This window comes from Ursus maritimus, unplaced genomic scaffold, assembly GCF_017311325.1.
Source record: "Ursus maritimus isolate PB19 unplaced genomic scaffold, ASM1731132v1 scaffold_21, whole genome shotgun sequence".
In the NCBI taxonomy this organism is placed as follows: domain Eukaryota; kingdom Metazoa; phylum Chordata; class Mammalia; order Carnivora; family Ursidae; genus Ursus; species Ursus maritimus.
In genome coordinates, this window is record NW_024424564.1 from 51,447,618 (window position 1) to 51,470,845 (window position 23,228).

At 48.2% G+C, this 23,228-nt stretch overlaps 1 protein-coding gene across 1 annotated transcript in view; it reads right to left on the reverse strand.

Moving 5' to 3' along the window:
• EFCAB6 (EF-hand calcium binding domain 6) overlaps positions 1 to 23,228 on the reverse strand; it is a 217,357-nt gene that overhangs the window by 54,329 nt on the left and 139,800 nt on the right. The window contains exons 19-21 of the mRNA XM_008702910.2: positions 15,099 to 15,195; positions 10,355 to 10,473; positions 1,080 to 1,274 (exon numbers count right to left, since the gene is read on the reverse strand). Coding sequence (XP_008701132.2) covers positions 1,080 to 1,274; positions 10,355 to 10,473; positions 15,099 to 15,195 — 411 coding nt within the window. The remainder of the gene's footprint in view (positions 1 to 1,079; positions 1,275 to 10,354; positions 10,474 to 15,098; positions 15,196 to 23,228) is intronic.

Below are 23,228 nucleotides of genomic sequence, written 5' to 3' on the forward strand. Positions count from 1 at the left end.
TCCTTAGCAACAACTCATTCGCTCATTCAGGTACCATTTGAGGTGGTGGGGACAGACAGCTGAAGTGACAGGTGGGAGATAGACAGAAACACAGAGGAGAGCATCATGGCGCTAAGGCAGGGCTGTGGAGTGAGGATAGAGTCCCAGCCTCGGCACATGCTGACAGGTGACCACCAGGACCTAGGACCAATCAAGAACATCCGTCCCCTTGCTTTGTGGTTACATCAAATGCAGCAACACTTTCTCCTGTTTTATAAATTTTTTAAATAGGACATTAGTAGCTAGTTTTAAACTTCAAAAGTAGTCATGTAAGGTCCCACCATCTAAATCCAACGCATCGCCTTTCACACAGCATCTTCTGGTCCCCTGTGGACGGGCATACACTTTTGCCATAGCTCCAATCACAATATACATACTGGTTAAAATGTCATTTCCCGTAGCCCTTGATCACAAACATTTCCCACAGTCTTTGTGATGCTACTTGAATAGACATGTACTTTTTCATATTCCTTGGGGCCACACTCTATAAGCAGTACACTCACTGGGATTGGCAGGTGTCCCTTTTCACTGTTGTTGAAAGCACAGTGCAAATCGTATCTTCCAACTGCTTAACTGTCGGCCTGTACTGTATTATTTCTTTGGGGTATAGTCCGACTTAAAGAATATGTTCGCATTCTTTCATTCAACAGAGGTTTGCAGGGTACCTATGAGGTGTCAGGCACTGTTCTGCACTGCGTGAAGATGGGCATGTCCTTCTGGAACTTGCCTTCTCGTTGGGTGAGGGGCAGGGCCCAGGGGTGTAGGTTAGTAAATACCTAAAATGTTCTCAAAGGTGACCTACAAAATAGGAATGGTGTGAGACTGTCACTGGATAAAGCAGGGTTGGCTCATAGCCTTCTAGCTCCTTTATAGCTCTGTGACCTGGTGCCCATTTCTAGAATCTACAGCAGCGAAGGAGTATTATAATTTCATGACAACTTTGCCAGCACTGCAAGGTACCGCTTTAAAACCACTTTCACCGCAAGGGTATGTGTCAAATGCGTGGCCAGCTTGCGGACCCGCAATTCTTACACACTTACTTGACTGGCACAGCCCTATCCATGCTCTGCTCCAGCTGCTTGACCTCCTCTTGCATCTGCTGGGGCTTCGTGAAATGACCCATGAAGTTGAAGTAATCCTCCGCGTAGGGCCGATGAATGTCTGCTGAGTAGTTAATCCCCAATTTCTGTAAAAATTCTTGGTAAGTTATGTGTCCTCTTCCCTCGGTGTCATAGCTTTGAAAACAAACAAACAAGACGGTCATCAGTAGCCACGGCGGTGTGCGAGCTGGAAAGGCAGACTCTCTGCTCTCTGGCAGCACCCAGACCTGATCTGAATCGGCAATGAATAGATCCTCGGGCGAGGAACCATAGGCTCATCAAAGTTGCAAACCTGCTGGTCTCATCCGTGGAACGGTCACACCTCCTGAGAGGTGATCTTGGCCACCCCAGGAGAGATCAACCACATTCATTCATTTGTCATTCTGTTGGAAAATGGTTGTGACCACAGAAAATTAAAGTCAAGCCTGCCATTTGTTCAACAAGTTTTTTTTTTTTTTTTATTGAGCACCTACATGTAAAGGGAACTATGCTAAGGTTTAGAAGAAAGTCCTTCAAAAAGCGTATTCAATCTTAAAACTTAAATAAATGAATGCCATTTGATTCAAATCCCCCATTTCCTTTTTGAAGAGATGCCAATTATATACAACGAGCGAACGAGACCAGTAAGGAAAACAAGATAAGAATTCTGCTACTACGTACCTTTTATGTCATTTTCTATTATTGAGATGTTTCTGAATTATAATTCATTAAAAAAGGCATAATGGAGGGTTTTTATCTCCCAGCATTATTCAAATAGAAGAGAATTACTTCAATAAAAAATTTTAAGGCAAATTGCCAATTTTCTTTAAAGCAAAAAAAAAAAGCATTTATTTTTACTGAAAGATTTTGGTCCTCATCCGACCGATAAAAACGGCATTTGCGGACGTGATTTTTCCCACATGAACTCCGAGTTACAAGGACCAAGACTATATTTAAACAATGCTGTGGGCACAGTCCTCTTGCAGGCTGTCTGGACGTTTCTCTGACTGAGTGTACGTACCCGCGGCTTTGCCTTTGTGCGGCCGAGCTTGCCTCTGCTCGGTAACTGACAAGACGTGGAAAATCTGCAGAATCCCACACTTGCTCGCCCCCGACACAAAGAGACCTTTGCGACTGTTTCAGTTGAGTAGCAACGAAGAAAACATATTTATTTCCCCGACTTTCTTGTCCTCGAGGGGGTGGGGTGGTGGGAGGAGGACGAAGGGTAGGAAGTTTGGGCAAACCCTTCATGCACTTGCCCTCAAACCTGCAAAGCATTCCGGGAGTTGGCATGCCATCCGTCCTTCCCCAAGGCCAATTGCGCCCTTTCCTGAGGTGCCTACAGAGCTGGGGGAAGGGGGCCCTCCCTCTCCCTCTGCTCATCGCTTCTGTGCCCCACACGTCTGCCGCGTGTCTGACTTCCACCTGCCCTGTCGGCATCCAGACCCACTGTGACCAGGTACTCTATCTTACAAGGCACGGAGAGTCCCCTCCTGCAATTGGAAGGCAGCACAGGGTGGAGACCTCTAAGTCAAACAGACCCTCGCCTGCCCTGAGACCCTGGCAAGGCCCCCGGCCACTCTGGGGCTCTGGTCCCTCCTCTGAGAGCCCCTGAAGGCCTTCCTAGACCCAACGTCTCAGGTCAGTGCCCTGACTGCTGCTCTTACTGTATTTATGAAACCATCTGAGGCCTTTCCAGGGGTCTGTGATTAATGCAGCCTTAGTACTTGCAAACCCCAACCCCCCCGCCATTCTACCTGTGTTCAGTGACTTTGGTTTCTAAAACAAAACCAAGTGACACACCCACAAAAGGGGGCCCGTGGGGTCTCTGGCTGCCAAGGCATGCCCTGTGGTTTTGGCAGGGTTGTGATTCTCCAGGCAGCCCAAGGGCCCCTAGAATGGCTCTTCCTGCTGCTGGTGATAAGACTCTAGCTGCAGAAAGGGTAGTTTATTTTCCATCAGTGTCCCTAGGAAGGGGAAGGGGTGCCACTTCTGAGCTCCTAGGGTGAGCCCAGAGCCACCCCTCTCTCCCTGAACTGCCTCTGGTCTGACTAGCATGGGGCCAAGCAGAGCCATGTAGTCATGCGACTCTGGTCAAAACACCCGTTGAATCAAGCTCCCCAGGGCGCCCCATTCCTACAGGAGGGCTCCTGAAAGAACGGTGTGTAGACTCACCGACCAATGACCCCTCTCTCCTCCTAAGTCCAAAGCGCAGTATCTCCACTTTCCTCTGGATTTCTCTGGGGCCATGGTGAGGATAGGTGGGTAAATGCACCCGGGGGCTTAGACCAGGGCCTGGCACCCAGTGAGTGCACGCTGGTTTTGGGCTGCTGCTGTTCACCCCCAAAGGCTCAACCACACCTTTAGAACGAGCCTTCCCTCCCTGCTAGACGGCAGGTTTCTTGTGGGGCAACCACAAGCAACCCTGCTGTGTTACCCTTACAAACAAACTCCCAGCGCCCGGCCCCAGGCCTCGCAAAGCATTGTCATCGATACTTGCGTGCTGGACTACCGCACGCGAAGGACGCATGTTCCCAAGGAAGCGCCGCCGTCCTGCCTGTGTAATGCACAAGAGATGACTGACAACAAACTCTAAATCATGACACTTGAACTGAATGAAAAGACACTTCTTAATTACTTCATTAATAAAGATCATAAACATTCTATTCTCATCGCAAAAGAACAGAAGACCAGATTGCACAATTGCAACTAAAATATTGTTATGAATGTGAATAATAAGGGAGTTAATTCAGCTTACATAACCTCACCCTTCATTATATAATCCTTTGTGTAACATTTTAAAAAATCAACTTGCCTATAAAGGTTGAATTTTAAAATGGCTCGGCAACAGATGTGCCAGGAAAAATGTGCACATAAACAGAGGACCCATAAAAGCTTGCATTTGCATGTGGCAATGGCTGCTAATTCATGATATAACCCGATTACTCTGCCCATTTATTGTGCATACAGCAATGCAGTTGTACACGCAGCTGGAATACGTTCACGTCAATTGCTTTGCTCAAAGTCTTAGTCCTTCAGGCTCAGTTCAGGTACTTGATTCTTATGTCAATGGCAGGCCCACCTTCCACCACCTCTGACCCCAGAGTTAGAGCGTCTGGGGTCAGCCCCACTGACGACCCAGGCCAGGCAGCAGAGGCAGATGTGACACCTTAAGCAGCTTGGGACATGCAGAATCTTCTCAGGTGTCACCCATGAGGGCTGTCTGATGGCTCACATCCCCGCCCTTCAGGGTGATGTCCCCCTGCCCGAGCTGGCCACGGCCACCGGGCACAGTCAGCAAGTCCTGGTGGCGTTGCAGGTTCTGGGGCCATCCAGGGCCATGATCCCTCCCCGGTGCTCCCCAGTGAGGGGTGGTCTGGCCTTGGACAAAGCCATGCCGGGAGGGGAAACGCACTCCCTCAAAGACCACCCACTGGCGTGCCTGACAACTTGGCTCACGGTAAGTTATGTTGAGCTAGGAGCCCACTGGGCCAGTCATCCCCAAGCACTTCCAAAACTCCCTCCCAGCTACTGTGTCCCGTTCAGTCTCCCCTTCCCTAACCTAAACACCTTGCTCATTGGCCCCCTTGGGGCTGTCCTTGTCCCGGTGTCCCATAGCACGGCGCCCAGCACAGCTCTCACCGTGGCTGAGCCGAAGCAGGTGACCAAGCTTCCTGGTAACTTAGAGTCTGGGCTTCATCCTATGAGCTGGTGTGGACGGCCCTGGGACCCTCGCATAGTCTTTTCTTTTTGTGTTGGAAGACCAAGATACAACTTACCTACCATATCAAGAAACGTGCAAAAATTGGGCATCAGTGATCCCCAAAACTTTCTCTCAAGTCCACTCGATCAGCTGGCTTTACACAACTAATCCCATACTGTTAATTCGGAGACTCGCCTCCCTGCGCTAGCCTTCTGGGTGTGTTTCTAATGCATTGTCTTCATAGTTTTTCAGCAAAGTCTGTTTTAAATCCAAAATAGTTGAATTCTGTCTGATGAAATGAGGCGTATGCTGAGCAGGTCCCTAGGAAGTGTCTCCCACAGGGGGCACCCTGGGGCTGGTGGTCCCCGAGCCAGACAGGCTCTGGGTCTCAGGCTCTGCTATGATGGGCAGTGTCCTTCCTCTCCCATCTGAGACTTGCCCCTCCTTTGGGCTCTGGGCCTCTGCTCACTGGGATGCCCTTCCCCCACCTCTGGCTAATGCCTGTTTATTAAGACTCAGTTCAGGTCTCGCATCTCCAGGGGTGGGGCGGGGAGGAGGGTCCCTCCCCGAACACCCGCACAGCTCCCACCACCCGCGCCATCGTGTTCCATGCTTACCCTCCCTGCCGAGCTGTGAGCAGCCTGAGAGTGGGGGCTGCTTTGTCTCCGGAACCCCAGCATCCAACACAAGGCCTGCAACTTCAAAAGTTTTAAAAAATTCCTGCTTCGTGATCGCTCAGATGAATGAAGAAATGAATGACTCCACTTCCATCTTGTAATTCATTCTTAGCTTTCTCTCCAAAACCACACCAAGCACCCTGCTCCTGAAAATCTCATCCTCACAGATCCTGATTTGGCTTCAGTGAGCAGGTTCCCTTTCACACCAGCCTCCTTCAGGCTGGAACATTTTGTTCCTTTAATCCTTGATAAGGCAGCCTACGTCCCAGCTCACTTCACACCACACAGATCGGGTCCTCCCCGATCTGTCCAGCCCCTGTGCGGTTAGTGGGGGCTGCACGCCAGCCCCAGGCCGCAGGCGGGAGGGTGTCACTTTGGGGCTGAAGCCCACCCAAACCCCTGTGACCCTACAGCTGTGTAGACGCCCCCGCAGGGCTCAAGGAAGCCACAAGCTGGAAGCTGGCCGGCTCCCAAACCACCCCTTGGAAGAGAATCGTCCAGAAGTGCTGGTAAACACGCTGTAGACGCTGGGTGAGTGGGAAATAAAACACGGCTGTGCTGAGCCACTGAGACGTGGGGGTTAATTCATTTACTTCCACAGCATACACTAGACCCTCCAGACTAATCCGAGTCTCTAAAATAGTGCACTTCACAGGTGCTTAATAAACGCTGAGTGAATAATGGATGCTATTTCTTTTCTTGTCTACATTCTATATTCTACCCTGGTCTTTCATTTCATATTTTCAAAAGGGCAGAATGTTATTTGTCTACTCACTTCCACCTATCTGTTTTGGGGGGCTTTCCTATTCTGACAAGCAGACCCCCTGAGCTGGCAGTGGGTGTCTCGTGGGCCCCAGCCGCCCCCGACTTCCCCGTGTCTCCGGGGGAGGGAGAACGCCCCTCCCACTGTTAGGGTGACTGAAGGAGGCTCCCGGTGCGTGGACAGCCCCTGGTGGGCCAGCACCGTCTCGCCGGCTCAGCACTTCCTGCTCTGCAGGGCCGGCGGACGTGGGGCGTGGAGCAGGGCGAGACAGTCGCCATCGCCAGCAAACACGGGGCGGTTGCGAGGCACAGGCCAGGAGGGTGAACGAGGGCGAGGACAACTAGCTGAGATCATGGGCACGCGTAGAGAATGGGCGGGAAAGCCTCACCACCAGGTCACCATTTATCATGTCTGCTGAGTAGGTCACAGGTGCTCTGTTGCTGTCTTCTCTTTCCCTTTACGCTTTTTTGGATTTTCTGAGACTTTTAAAATGAGTATGCGTTAATATCACAATTAGAAAAGAATTTCAAATCTCTATGATCTTCTTGCTACCCATTTTTATGCTTATGTATGCCAGGTACTCTGCATCTATTCTTTGGTCCCCATTGTCTCCTATTTGATAGATGACTGAGGCCCAGAGAAGGCGAGCCACCAGCCCACCATCACACAGCTCGTGTGGAGTGCCTTGAATGCAGCTCTTGCTCGGAGCACAGCCCTTAGCTGCAGCCTACTCGGCCACCTCAGGTCATCTTCCCAATTTCTGCAGGAGCATCTGATCTCACATAGCCTCTCCTTCCAGGCTGCTAAAGGCCATTTGCTCTTCCTCAGTCTCTCTCACACCTGTCCCTTCCTTCCCGGACCTCCCTGCATTGCCAGGAAAGCTCACTGCTTCTCCCGTGGACCACTGAGACAGTCCCTAATTCATCTCTGTGCCTCCCACCCAGTCTCCTGAAGGTCATCTTCCTCCCTATGGCCAGAGAGATCTTTCTAGGACACAGGCCTGCCTAGGTCTTTCCCTACTAAACACCTGGTCTTGGGATGGGGTCCCTACATTGTCCTGCCCTTCATGATTTGGTTCAGCAGCGTGCAGCCTACTCTCCTGCCAGCCGATCCAAGGCAGCCTGCATCCTGGGCACCCGGGTTATTCGGCAGCCCTGGAACGTGTCACCCTCCTTTGCCTGTTAGCTGGACGTTCCTCTGGGGGCTCTCAGACCCACGCTCATCCTTTGGCACATCTTCTGAATTACCCACCCGGCTGCTCCCAGTGAGGTGTGCCTGGTCAGAAGGCGGGAAGAGGGCAGCACATGCTGTTTCCAGTGGCACCTCCTGCCATGGCCATGGTCATGGCTCCTGCTCTGCACAGTGGCTGAGCTTCTAGCAGATTCTGAGGCAGAGCTGGGGTGGAGGTATCTTCCTGACCTCCAAGAAATACCCTGTTTTTCTTTTCCCCTCCAGTCCTGGGTTGGGGAGCAGTTTCCTGATCTCTGGGTCACTCCCCTCCTCTCTTGCTCTGCGAGCCTATGGCGGCAGCAGCCTCTGACCTCTGAGTAAAACCACATTCGCCCTTTCAGACTTCCGGCCCTCTGACATCTTTGGAATCAGTCACTGCATTCAGCCCTGCTTGGCCAGAAATGTTAGAGTGGTTTCTGCTTTCCTGCCCAGATCCTGGTATGTACATTCCTGAAGTTTCCTCTGTCTTGAATGCCCTTCTTCCTTCTCCTTTGGAGGTAATTCCACATGTGACAGAGGCCATTATGGGTTTCTCTATCATCTTTTTTTTTTTTTTTTTCTTGCCCCTGGAGACATAGCCACACTGCTTCTCCCAGACTCCCTTGCAGGAGGGAGCAGCCACGTGAAGGAACTCTGGCCAAGAGAATGTGGGCAAAGTGACGGCCACATTTCCAAGCCTGGTCTCTACAAGGCTGACCCCATGGACCTCTGTGCTCTTTCCCTTTCTCTGCTGGTAGACACAGAAGATTCAGGGGGTGGTGGGACTCCTGGTCCCTGAATGATTTGTGGGCAGACACCCCCACCCCCGACACCCACACTAGATCGAGACATCATTATCAGGGCAAGTCCCTGAGATGTCGGCCCTGTTTGTTGCTGCAGTTAGCCTATCCTGACCAACACACCACTCAGACAAATTGAGCAGAGCAGAGTGAGGCACAGAGAGGTTAAGTAACTTTGCAGAGGCCACACAGCTGTCAGGACGGAGGCAGGAGCCATGACCACACGCCTGGTGGCAGAGCTCTCTCTCTTCACCCCTCACCGTCTGTGGGGTGCAGTCAGCTGAACAAACAGAGATAAAACTCTAACCTCACACAGTTTTCAGCACAGGGCAGACATCTGTATATTTAATAATGTCAAGAAATGAATAAAGAAATTTTAGCCCCAAGCAACTGGGAGTATCTCACTCCTATTTAAATGGGCATGTGCTCTATCCCCCCTTCAGGAAGATGAATGAGTGTGCTCTTCTCTACACAGAAGCCCTCGAGGGGAACACTTGGCTCCAACACCCCTCTTTCCTATGACTCACACCCAGCTCAGGAGCTCCTCTTGCCCTACCCTGATGAAGACAATAGTCTCCCTGGGCCACCCTTACCTTCTCTGAACTGTTTCCTGATTCACCTTCCTAAAGCATGGCAGGGTGACACCATAGCTCGGCTCAGCCTTAATTATTCCCAAATGCCTGGCTAATGATGCCTGAAAACTAGGACCATGGGGCCGTGATGGCCTTGTTCCTCCTTTCTCACCCGGGAACCCCAGGCTGGTGCTTCTGGAACGCCTCCCCGACTGTCCCATGGGTCAAAGAGTACTCCTTCACCTTTGGCCCCCTGGAACCATACCAACCTCACTCCTACTGTGACAGCTTCCTGCTCCTCCATGCCTCCCCCTGCCCCCCGCCCCTGCCCTCCTGCTTTTATCTCCCAGCCCCCTCACCATGGTCCCTCCTCTGGCATTTGTCACAGGCTACACTGTGCCCCAGCATTTGGGTTACTGCTCATGTCCCCCAACGGGTCCCTGATTATTGGGACCACACAGTTACCTCTGCATCATCCCAAAAGCCTACAGAGTGGGAGGTCCGACCGTGTGCCCATGTACCCCAATCCTTTCGTTACTCAGTGGGACCTACTCATTTCATCTACTGAAAGAGAATATGAATAAGGAGCCTACATTGGCTCTGTGTTGGAGCCAATCTAAAAAAAAAAATAAGGATTCTGTAAGAACTTCAAGTTGCTTTTCTAAATTAGACACAAAACAGCCCACCTAATTCTAAACTCGGCCAACATTTCAGCCTTCCACTTTGAACAGATGAAAAGCTAAAAAATTACATGAGCTGCTCTGTGAGCTCGCCCCTGAGAGGACGCACAACACTGGTGTGCCGTCCTGGGGGGACGCAGGCAGCAGCGAACACATCGCGAAGACGGAGGTAATTCAAAGACGGATCTGGAACTTGGAAATGGACTGCATTGTTAGCGCACTTGAAACTCAGACATCTACATGGGGAATATTGCAACTGGGGGGCCTAATTCAAGAACAGCTAAATCTAAAATACATTTTGAAAAATGTAACTAATATTAGATGTTATGTTTGGTTTAAGACACCCTCGGGAAACTACTCCAAGTTGCCAAAAGTTTGGTTATTTTCTTTCAACAAATTACTTATCTATAAAACAGTTGTGCGACATTGATTTCCATCTTTAGGCAATGGGGAGAGACGGCTTCTCCCCGTACCCGTTGCGGCTCTGTCTGCTGAGCTAGTTGTATTAGAATGAAGTCTTTGGGGAGTGACTTAGTTTTCTAAAATGATACAAGTTTGGGCTTGAACTCCGGGTTCCCTGCAAATGCAAAGCCCTCAAGTCTGGTATCGATAACAAGTGTCTACCCCGATTCTCCATGGTCCCGAAGACCAGCCTCTTCGCCGAGGCCGCTTTCTCGGGGGAGCAAGGACACAGGACAGACACAACAGAGCGGAGACCTGTTCTGGCCCCACACCACACCCCCACATAGCAGCACGAGGCTGGGGCTGAGTTTGCTGCAGCCAGCAACCTGGGGCTGTCGGGATGGAAGGGAGCCAACCTGATTCCACTTACCTCATCCAGAGCTTTTCAAATTCCCTCGGTGTTAGAGGAATATCAAACCCATATAACGCGTTCTTTATATCCCGCCGCCGAAGAATGCCGTTGCCCTCATTATCAGTTTCTATAAAATTCTAGAACATGACAAGACAACATTTAGTAACATATAAAACGTGTTCAGGGCACTCTAGAGGACTGTCAGTAGTCAATATCTGGAACAATCTAAGACATTTCTCTCCCCATCTACCTGCTTAATTACCTTTTTATCCAAGTTCCAGATACCCTCACCATTCCTGTGAAGAAGGTGACAGAGCAAAACTCGAACAAGTGTCTTGTACCGGAAGGGGCTTTTTTCTGGGTAATGAGTGGTCTCAGGTGTGTGATCCGGATTCTTCTCCTGACCAATAACTTGGGTTCAAAAACTATTAGAAAGGAGGGTCAAGCAGAGCCTGGGAAATGAGACTGTAGCCCTCGCAGTGGATTCGGCCCTCTGGCCATAAGAGGGGGATGAGGCTTGTGAGACCCCAGCTGTTACGACCTTTTTAATGTCCCCGAGGGGCGCAAAAGGTATCTGGGGATTTGTCAGCCATTTAAGAGGGCCACAGACTAGCAGGTAACGCGAGGTACTCGGCACGGACTTAAATTGTTTGCACGTAATAGCCCATCTGACCCTCCTGATAACAACGCTGCGGAGTAGAGGTGGCGGGATGTGTGCAGAGTTCTCCGCCAGCATCGCGCTCACTGGTGAGGACGGAGACGTTCCCTTTAAGGTCAGACACAAGGTAAGATCTCTGCTGCTCTCTCTTCAACATGGTACTGGAGGTGTCAGCCAGTGTAGTTAACAAGAAAAGGGTATAAAAGGTATAATGGGGGGGGGGACAGGAAGAAATAGAGCTGTCATTATTCACAGATGACATGGCTGTCTATATAGGAAGAATCCACAAATAAAAGACTATAGTAAGAGAATTTAGCAAGGAATCTGGACTTTATATCAATAGGCAAAATCATTCATATTTTTATATATCAGGCACAGAAAACAAATTTCAAATTATAATATTTATAATAGCATCAAAAATAGAAAGTCGTAGGAACAAATCTTACAAGTGACTGCAAGACTGCCACACCGAAAAGTCTAAGACTTTATTAAAAGATACTGAAAATATCAAAATAAATGGAGATACACTATGGGCACGAACTGGAAGACTCAAAATTGTAAAGAAGTCATTTCTCTTCCAACAAATTTCCTAGTAACTTTTGTTTCTTTGTGGAACTTGACAAACTGATTCATAAACTCTTAAAGAACGAGGAGGAGGGACACGCCTACCAGCTATTTAAAACATATTACTGAGTTATGGTGACTATAAGGATGTGGTATCGGTACCAAGACAGACAAAGTGACCAGTGGAACTGAGTAAGGAGCCCAGAGACACCCATGGGCCTTGAAGCAGGATGGTGGTGATGCCGTAGATCGGCAAGGGAAAGGACGGGCTTTACAGGGGCTACACAGCGAGGTCTCCATACGGAAGACTGGAAGAAGACCCCTGCCTCCCAACACACAGGAAATAGGCCGTGTAGATTTCAAGACCAGGATGTGAACGGCTACACCGGAAAGCTGCTAGAAGGACCTTGGAAGCTTCCAGAAGGACATCTTCATGACTTCAGGTGGGACACAGTTTCTTGGCCAAGACCTACAGGTAAATGTTAACACATCTGACAACCTCAACAAGAAGAACTTATATTTACCAAAAGATATCCTATGAGAAGGGTGGAAACACAGAACACGCACCGGAGAAGACATTTGCATCACGTATCACTTTACAAAAGACCAGTAGCTGAACTGTTATAGGAGTTCCTGTTGACCAATGAGAAATAACCAGACAACCCAGTGTGAAAACTTACAAGCAGGGACTTGATGGAGAAAGGAAATCTGACTCAGGAATAAATGAGAAGATGCTCTCATTAGTAACCCACACATGCCACTTAACGCTACAGTGAAATACTGCATACACCCACTGCGGAGGAGAAAAATTAAGTCTGACAGTATCAAGTGCCATCACAGTTGAGCTGAGTGGCTGGGACTGAAGCCGATGGCCCACAGAGCCAAAGCTAGTCACCATCTGGCCCTTTCACAGAGTGTGCCACGCCATCTAAGACGTGGACAGTGTTCTCCTCCTTCATCTGGATGGTGGTTATGTGGCAGGATACAGCTTGGGATACACGGTGACCACCTTAAACGTACCTAAGCTATGCATGTACGTTCTTATGTGTATTACAATACCTATACACTACATGTGTTCGTGTATATTATACACACATATTATATATGGTAAACATACATATAATATGCATTGTATTATATTCCACTGTAAAGTCATGCTTAAAAAACAAGCTTAAAAACAAGCCACTTCAATCGTAATTCACACAATTCTTTAGTGCCCTGATTGGTGTATACACCACAAGTCTCTTGGGGACAGAGACCGCGTCCTTTTTTGGTCACTGTGTCTTTAATATCTTGCAACAGTGCATCATTAATTCACGGTAATGTTTGCTGAAGAACTCAATGAACTTGTTTTCCAAAAACACTTCCATGGGGACGAGCCTGTTAGGCCGCCCAGAATGGGATGATGGCTGCGTGTGTCTGAGCGTTCGGCTGGAAGCATCCTTGGCCCAGCCCGGCTGAGCGGCTCGCCGGGGCCCCAAGCTGAAGACGTTTCACATGCAGTTTTCCCGGAGACTACATCCTTTTGATATTCGCAGGTTCCCGTTTGATAAATCCTCAACAGCGATGCAGCAGAAGGGAGCCGGGGGCCCCGCTTTGCGGCGTCCCACAAGGAAAGAGCAGGGGTGTGCTGGCAGCCAGAGAACAGCCCCCTCATCACCGGGCGGCTGTCGTGAAGGCTGCTAGTCTTAGCTATGCATCACCATACTTTCTGCAAGCTCGGAATTCAGAACGAATGTCTTCAGAGCTTTACTCAAAATAAAGCAAGACAGTGGCAGAGCTGTCCGATATGATACTATTAAGACAGGCAGGGTCATTCAGTCCTGCGGGGTCCGAGAGGTGTGCGGACAGGCAGGACGCCTGACTCCAACAGAGTGGCCCCACGTGCTCCTTTGGAGCCGCTCTGATCGCTCTTCCACTGTAACCCTCTGAGTCTCCTGCCCTCCCCACACTTCTGCCAGACTCAGTTCTAGAAGAGACAGACCTCAGGCTGCTGGTTTAGCAGCAGAGCACTCCAAGGTCCCCGCGCCTCCTCTGAACACACTGGGAGTTCCGTGGAACATCAAGGATAAAGATGACTTTGAGAGGCCACGGGCGTCAAGATGCGGAGAGGCGAGTGCAGAGGACATGCTCGCAGCAGTGAACACAGAGACGGAGCGGGGTCACCAGCCCAGGCGGGGGCGGGCCCGGGCAGGGAGCAGAGGAGGCCCCACAGAGCCGTCGTAGAGGCAGGGAGGAAGAATTTCAGGAAGGATGGATGCCACAGGGCAGAAGCAAAGACCCCTGCAGCCCTCTGCTCACTCCCCAGCAGCCTGTTCATTTTCCCCAGAGCGCCCACCTGCTTTGTTAATTATCTGCCTTTGCTCCTTAACCACCACCTGCCCTGGTCAGTGAGCTGCAAGGTGGAAGCAGATGGACCTTTGTTACCACCAAACCCCTGGCACAAAACCACACGTCCCGGAGATGTGCCATGTACATTGGAGCAGGGCAGGATGCAGCTGGGAAGCCCCCGGGCCCACGGAGAGCAGTGCCAGCGGAGGGGGTGCGATAGGGGCAGGAGGAAGAGGGGACAGAGGTAGCAGGGAGGAGAGGAGAGGTGGGCCGAGAGAGAAGCCAAGGAGAAGGCGTGGAGAATGGTGTCCCACAGTGTGCTCGGCCCTCTCCCGGCTGGCGTGCCTGTGTAGCTGCACCGTACAGCCCAGAGCTGGCCCCGCGCTCCCAGAGGAAGGCTCTGGAAGGCCAGCCCTGCCCAGTGGGCACGCAAGAACTCCTTCTGTGTGATTTGCACCTTAGGCCACCGCACAGTCAACTCGGAGGACAGAGGACTGGGGAGAGGCAGCGCAGGCGCGGCCCAGGACTTACAAGACAGAACTTCACAGTGCACGCAGGCCAAGAGAGGCAAACATAGAGAGGAAAGGACCAAATGAAAGCAAAGTGGGGGCATTCTTCACAATAACGTGAAAGCACCTCCATAGTGCAGTTTTAAAGATACTCCCTAAAGCGAAGGTATTGTGTCCTTGCTGCATTATGAAAAGCTAAGCCCACACTGCAGACTTCTGGAGGAACCCAGTCCCGCATGCTCGCTCGGTCCTGCTCTCCGGGGGTATAGCTGTTGTTAGATTATGTTCCTGTCTCGACACCAAATCAGTGTACAGGACTGCCCGTCAAGGGCACTCACCTTCAAAATGTGCTTTCTATAATTTTGGAAGGCAGGAAGAAATACCACTGAGAGACGCATGTTTTGAACTGCGTAAAAATATGATAGTGTCATTGTTTTCACTTACATTTTTAATTCATATCAAACCTGAGATAAAGCTAGGAGTTTCTGTCCACGTAACTCCTACAATGACTCATTTTCCTAAACATCAGTTGACCTTGAATGTGAGAATTTATTTTGAAAAAGTATGTTAAGAATAGCAGGAGTCACCGACTGGGTTTACAAAGACTGGGTCTAAGGGTTTACAAAGCTTGATCGTCCCAGCGATCGGGGAATGCTGAAATACACGTCCCTTCCTTTTAAGGAAATAACCATTTTCTTACCTTAGATAAGTCTGACCATCTGGCTTTTGCTTTGGTAACAAGATACTGATGCGCCTGTTCACAAGCTAGTTCTGAATCTGCGACCTTCTGTTTTGGTCTTAAAAGAAAAAAAAAAAAAACTGTGTTTAAATTTAATGGATTCATTAATCTCCCAAGGGGCTCCCCATCCCCGTTCGTTTCAAAGACACCGCTAAAGTCTATTTCACATCTGGTCTAACTTAATTCTTAAAATACAGTCTTGTTTCCCCAGCTGTAGGTTAGGGAAGTCTTCTTAAATTTTATAATTCCTTGTTTATTTTCAGATAAATGCTGTTCAACTTTTTCTGCTGCTCACAAAACAAACAGGGCTCATTTATCCTCAGAAGGGGAAAAAAACCACAATAGAGTAGTAAGTATCTTCAGAAAGAAAACAGCTAAAAACTTTTATTTCTGAACTCCCACACTGGAATGACTGGAGCGCGGACTTGAGGAACAATAGGGGAGGATCGCTTACGCGGTCCCAGCTGACGTGCGCAGGTTGGGCTCACGGTATGTAAAATGATCAAAATTCTGTTTGTTTTCTCACAGAATGATGAACACGGAAGACACTTTAAAAAACACCCTGTGCTTACCACCGGGGCTAGGCCACGGCGAGGTGCAGTGAGGGCTGTGGCTGAAGCAATTCGAGGTGCCCTGGATTCTTCCACTAAGAGGGGGCAGTGTATGAAAACTTGTAAAGCCCTTCCTCACTTATTCCTCCGTCAGTGCTTTGCTCCTGGTGCACCTCTTACTCCACTTCTGGGCACCTGAGCTTTCCACATCTAGATCTGCACCTGAAATATTTTCCCTGTGGCTATAAGAGCACTCGAGACATTCCTCCAGCAAAACGGACCGTACAGTCGTCACCCCGACAGCTTCCTGAAATGGGATCACATTGAGGCCCCACTTGGAAGACACACCTATTCACAGGGCCGTCGGGTGATAAGCACATCTTGCCTGAGAGTGGATAAGAGGGACACCTGACCGAGGCCCATCCAGACCCTCATAGAAATTTTTCCTTTCGGGACCCAAGAAAACCAGTGTGGGGGACAGACGGCAAACAAGCTCCATGTAGCCCTTTTAAAGAAGTATTACTTCTGCTTCTGCAAGTGAAGCGACTCTAAGAAATAAAGTCTAAAGTCAACCACTATGCTGCCAGTTGAGAAAATGCAGGAGTTCGTGTGTTCCGAATGATGCGAGACAAAGGTTTATGTAATCCTCAAAGAAGGGCTGCTTTGAACGCGTCCCTCTGTGTGTGACACTCGGGTCGGCAGCACTGGGAGGGTTTCTGGGGTAAGGATGGCCACCGTGAACTCAGGGACCAGTGCTGAGCACTGCCAGTCAGGTGACTCGCAGGATCTTGAGTTTTCCTGGCAATACTGGCATTACCATCCCACTTGGCAAAACAGGAAGCTGTGGTTTAGAGAGGTTAAATAATTCGCCAAAATCACACACAGCCAGTACCTGGGAGCCATTCAAAGTCAGGTCTCTGATGCCACAGATACCCTTCTCACTACCGTTTTCACTCCCATCTGAAGCTACAGGTTTGGTGCTCCTTTAACTTCACTCTTCGTAGGAAAAGATCCATTAAATATTACATTTTTTAAAAAAGTAGGCTCCACACCCAGCATGGAGCCCAATGCGGGGCTTGAACTCACCACCCTGGGATCAAGACCTGAGCTGAGATCGAGAGTTGGACGCTTAACCGATGGAGCCATGCAGGTGCCCCTGCCCCCAGCACATTTCACAGAGTTGAGGGCCACCCTTTGGTTTTTATGCACTGCGGGGGGGGGGGAGTCCTCTTTCCACTTAGCATTTCTGTTTCAATTCCTCCCTTCGAAGGAATGCTGCTGCTCCCAGACAGCTGTCCCGGACCACTCCTCAAACTCCTTGATGACCTACAGTGCCCAGCGCCTGCTAGTCACCAGGTTCATTGGTGGCCGTGATTACCCCAGAAACCTACACTGGGCTAGTGACCTGTGTGCCACATAGAAAGGGTCTTATTTCAATCACATCAACTGTGAATTACATAAACCGTGACTCCCACAGTTTGGCAAACACAAGTTCTTTTTTTTAAAGATTTTATTTACTTATTTGACAGAGAGAGAGACAGCCAGCGAGAGAGGGAACACAAGCAGGGGAAGTGGGAGAGGAAGAAGCAGGCTCCCAGCAGAGGAGCCTGATGTGGGGCTCGATCCCAGAACGCCGGGATCACGCCCTGAGCCGAAGGCAGACGCTTAACGACTGCGCCACCCAGGTGCCCCAAGGCAAACACAAGTTCTTGCATTTACTCATTTGGCAGGGTGCTGAGGACCAGTGGCAGGTTGGGGGGGGGTCTCTTCCCTCTTCCTTAGTTATCGTTCACATGGACCAAATGCGGATGGGCCCAGCTTCATTTTCCCTCCTGGAAAACGCCAGCTCCATGGGTAAACTAGTGTGGGCACATCTCCCTTTATTGAGCCCTCACCCCAGTCTTTAAATTCACCGGTTACTTCTATATTGCCAAATCCAGGCGTCTTTGCTGGCTTTTCTGTTCCATGTGTCACTGCTAATGATCTCTCCCCTCTCTGGTTGCCTTCATCATGCTGCTCTTTAAATGACACCATGAGGGGGGCCACCTACCCTGGGGCCAGGCAAATGTGTGCCTTTCATCAGTGTGATTTTCCCTCCCTACCTGGCTCCTTCCACCCTTGACTACTCCTCTCTTTCCATCCTGAAGTTTCTTTACTCTTCTGAAAGGTGATCCCTTCTCATGTCCCCAACTACACCCTGATGCCATTGACCCACACGTCTGTACCCCTAGTACTATAATGTCACCTGCTTTTCCGTTCCATCTCTCTCCAACTGCCTACCGGACTTCACAGAATCATGGAATTTCAAGGGTAGAAGGGGATCCAAAGGTCAACCAGTCTAATCCTCTGTCCACAGTTCACCACTAAAGGTTTTGGAAGGTTGGCAGGCTTATGTTGCATTTTCACAATTATTGCTTAAAAGGACCTTAGGTCCTAATGATGCATATTTCCCTGCCTTCACTTTCAGTCTCCTTCTAAATCCAACCTGCACCCAGAGTTCTCACCTGAACTTCCCCCAAAGGATGCAGATTCTATGTCTGCAAAGTCAGCGTACCCAAATTGATCTCACCATCTAAACACATATCCAAATAGCCCCCACCAATCTGATTTTCTTCTAGGCCATAAGTCTTGATTATTTTCTTAGGGGCCCATGCTCAAACCAGGGACTCCTACAATTTTCCCATCCATTTCTCCCCTGTCCCATTTTACATACCAGTCTCCTCTAGAGAGATAGGATGGTTTTTCTATGGTCTTTGCCAAAAGTTACTGATTTCTACTCCTTTTATCTGACTCTTTAGATCTTGATAGGAAGACGCACCCTTCTTATCAGCCAGTCTATCAGACACGAACATATACGAACTCTTACTATGTGCTGCTCTAGGTCCTATGGACTCACTGACCAACAATGTGGACAGAGCCAACATCCTCCAGGAGCTCATACAGTGATGGCGGGAACTTACGGTGAACACCAAAGATAAAGCAAAGAAGTCTTAAAGGCAACTTGAGAAAAATGACAGGTTCCATCTAGGGGGGCAAGACCATCTGAATGACTGCAGACTTCTCACCACAAACCACGGAGGCCTGAAAGCAATGGAATAGCATTTGCAAGGTGCTGTGAAAACAACTGTGTTAACCCAGAATTCTATACCCAACAAAAGTACCTGCCAGGAGTGAAGGAGCAAGAGAGATCTTCTCAGTGAAGGAAAACTAAGACAATTTGTCTCCAGTAGACACGCTCTCAAAGATCTGCTGAAGGAAGTTCTTCAGAGGAAGGAAAATGATAGCAGAGAGAACTTAGAACTTCAAAAATAAAGGGAGGGAAGCAGAAATGGTAAGGATAAATAAGCTATTTTTCTCAGATATCAAAATGCATGAAGCAAAAATAGAACTGGAAGGAGGTGTAGACGAATGCATAACTATTTTTGGAGACTTCAACACTCCTCTCTTTGTAACTGATAGAACAAATAGAAAATAAGCAAGAACACAGAAAACCTGAACACTATTAAGCAATTTGATCTCATCGGCACACTCTACCCCACAAGAGCCAAATACGCATTCTCGTCAAGTATCCATGGAATAGTCACCAACACAGACCATCTCTAGGATCATAAAATAAAGCTGAACAAATGTCAAAGAATTAAAATCATACAAAGCGTGTTTTCTGACCACAACAGAATTAAACTAGGAATCAGTAACAGAAAGATAGTTGGAAACCATGCAAATATTTTGAAATGGACAAAAACACACTTCTAAATAATCGTGGGTCAAAAGAAAGTCTCGAGGGAAATTAGATAATATTTTTAACTGAAAGAAAATTAAAACCATAACATATCCAAGTCTGCGGAATGTAGCCAACTCAGTGCCTATAAGGAAATTGAGAGCATTTAGGGTTTCTCTTAGAAAAGAAAGAACCGGAATAAAAAAATCTGAGTTTCCAAACTTAAGAAAATAAAAAAGAAGAGCAAACTATACTCAGAGCAAGAAGAAAGCAGGAAATCATAGAGAGGAGAAATCAACGAAATTTAAACAGAAAAACAATAGAGCAGAATCAGTGAAACAAAAAAGTGGCTCTTTGAAAATATCAATAAAATGATAAATCTTTAGCTAAACAGATCAAGAAAAAAGGAGAGAAGACACCAACTACTAATATCAGAAATGAAAGAAGGGTATTACTAGTGACCCCACAGATATTAAAAGAATAATAAAGGAGGAATACTATGAACGACTTTATTCTCATGAATTTAACAGCTTAGATGAAATGGACGAATATCTGAAAAAACACAAACTGCAAAAACTCATTCAAAAAGGAAGAGAAACTGTGGCTGATCTATTACATTAATTAGATTCATAGTTAAAGTACTTCCAACAAAGGAAACTCCAGGACCTGATCACTTCTTTGGTGAATTATATCAAATATTTAAGGAAGAAATAACAATTCTATATAATCCAGGAGGTGGAAAAGAACTGGCATTCATAACTTTCAGTTTTTCTTAGAGATCTTTCAAAGAACAACAAAAAAAGTATTTATTTTCTTGATGAGATAAAACTTACTCTATCTTGCAATACCACATGGGTCCATTGACTCTCTTATATATATTATGGGTCCTTAGTGATCTTGATTTCAATTTTACTAGATCGATTTCATTATCCTAAGAAATGGTCAATCAGTACTCATTGTTTCCAACTATGCTAAAAAAAAAAAAAAGAGGGAGACTAAAAGAGTAATAAAACAAAAAATGAGGAAATCGCTTAGCTGATGATATGATATTGAAATGAATCACTCCCCAGTCTCCTGATTGCACTGCCCAAAGTATACCAGCATCTTTCAAGAAGGTATAAAAGGAGACAGCAACACCATCTTTGTAATCTTATGTTAGTTTTCCTCGAACACAGTGAGAAATTCAGAATGCTTCTTTCATGCTCAGATGGCAGAGGGAGGAAAATCGAGATAAGAAGATGTTTCCCAATGATCAGATGAACAGGAAGAGGAAAGCACATAGAACAGCACTCTGGATTCCAGTGATGATGGTGAAATGATCATATAAGCCAAATCTCTTGACAAGTGAATGATATATTTCTAAGAACAAAAGGGAAATTTGGCATTTTAAATTCAGCTAATCATTGAACAGGAAGGACCCGATCATACAATATTTTGTTGACAAGAAGCTAGATTTTGCTAAAAGGACACGTGACAGTGTTGTTTCATCTACTACGATGTAAATGCACAAAAACGGGCTTGATGTGGGTTGTCAGTAGATAAATGGACAGGCAGGTGCGTTTTAAACAAGGGAAGAGACCAGAAGAGGAGAGATGATGTAAAAATGAAACAGGTCATTGGACTGATCATTCTAACTGGTATTTCTACATCTAAAAATGAAAATGTTTTGCAATGATGAAACAAACAAGGTGGTCTTACTCTCTTCAACAAATTTATAACCCTCCAAGTTATCAAAAGTATTGTGTTTTGTTAATGCCGGTGGAAAGTGAAGGCCCAGAAGGCAGAGAGGCCCCCAGCAAGAGGTTGGGATGGCTTCTGGAAAGGGATGGCATTGGGGTTTGGCTGGTGGAGGAAAGAGAGGCTGGTGTGGTGGGCAGGTGAAGGAGGGTGAGATCTCTAGGCGGAGAAAGGGGTCCCTCCAAACAGGGACCCTGAGTTCACATCTCTGCCCACCACCCATCAGCTGGGTCCTCATCTGGGAAGTCACATAGTAGTGTCCACCCCCTGCCCCCACTGCAGGGTATTAAAGGATTTGTCTTCACAAAGCATGGGCATGGTGCCTGGCCATGGGAGGGTCTGGCTTTCCAAAGCAGTGCCGTATTTGGGGTCTCTGCTCTATCTCCGCCAGACCCTTGGGAGGCCACACTGGGTCTCCCTGGGCTGCAAGCTCTCCTCCTTTACGTCCATCCTCTACTCTGGGGCTGCTGAAGGATCTTTTTGCAGTGCGATGTGACCCCTGCCCTCCACAGCATAAAACCCTCTCCTGTCTGCTGATGAAGGATGAACTCCTTGGCCCTGTTCTCTGGCCCCTTCTCAGCTGGCCCTCCTGATTCTCCAGGACTCCCCTCCCCCCATGACCCACCGTGCATGCCACTTCTGCACCTGCACCCGTATCCTCTCCCCATTTCCCGAATGTGCTCGACATTCCCACCTCTGAGATTTTGTAAATGCCACTCTCTGGCCTTGAATCACCATCTGGTAGCCTGCACCTGACAAACTCCTACTCTCACCTCAAGGTCCCACTCAGATGTCCCACTTCTCCCATGTGCCTCAAGCAGGCTTAGCTGTTCCCAACTCTGTGGTGCTTTAGACATCCTTATATGTCAGTGTAGCTCTTTATTTATTTTTTTAAAAGATTTTATTTATTTATTCGACAGAGACAGCCAGCAAGAGAGGGAACACAAGCAGGAGGAGGGGGAGAGGAAGAAGCAGGCTCATAGCAGAGGAGCCTGATGTGGGGCTCGATCCCATAACGCCAGGATCACACCCTGAGCCGAAGGCAGACGCTTAACCGCTGTGCCACCCAGGCGCCCCGTAGCTCTTTATTTTTGTACTTGTACCATATTCAACCGTGATCTCTTTCAAAAGGAGCCTTATTCATCTTTGCATCACCTTGTCCGGGGGCAACATCTAGCACATAGCAGACCCTCAGTAAATATTTGTTGAATGAAGGCGTACGTACAAATAAGGCTGAGTCATCTGAATGGGAAGACGGCGCTTTGTGGTTGAAATTTTCTAGGTTCGTTCTGCATACATTCGCCAGAAAATTCTTTCTGAAGGATATTTGTGTATTGTTTTAATGTTAAGCAATCAAGTCTCATATTAAAACTCCTCAGAACTTGAGAAATTGGAAGCAGGTGTCCAATCCACATGCTATATGATCGTTTCACTTAGAAAGAGACTACAGTTTTCTTTCTGGCTCGTTTTTCTTAAAGTACAGGCAAAATAAAACCAACGAATTCAGAGAGAAAAATTAAAGAGTAAGATCAGAGGGCCTCTGCAGCCTAGCCAAGTATCATGCAATCTGGCCCAGCGATGGGGGCTCCTGAGGGCTCCCCGCTGTAGGCAGCTCCCTTGCCTGGTGGAAGGAGTGGGCCACCGGTACCTCAAGGGCAGAACAGCCTAGTGAATGTTACTACCGTGCGGAAAACACACCTTCGTATTATCATAGTGGATGGTAATGTTTCCAAAAATAGTAGTATTGCTCAAGGAGTGGCTGAATGGCTTCTTCATTCAAGCCTGCTGGCGTTCAACAGATCTCAATGGGGTAGATAGTAATGGCACTGCTGTTACTGCTTAAGGGGGCGTATGCTCTCAATCAGAGAAATGGAGAAGACAAATGGAGTTCCAGCTGGGCTGGACACACAGACTCCCCTCCTTTCTGGGAGGGAGGCTGGCATGGGGCGGACAGGGATCAGGGGTGCAGCACTGCCTGGGAAAGGGCTGGAGGGGTCCTTGTATCTCCCCAGAGAGCTGCACGGCTGACACCAGATTTATAAAAAGATATACAGTCAATCCTTGAACAGTGAAGGGGTTAAGAGC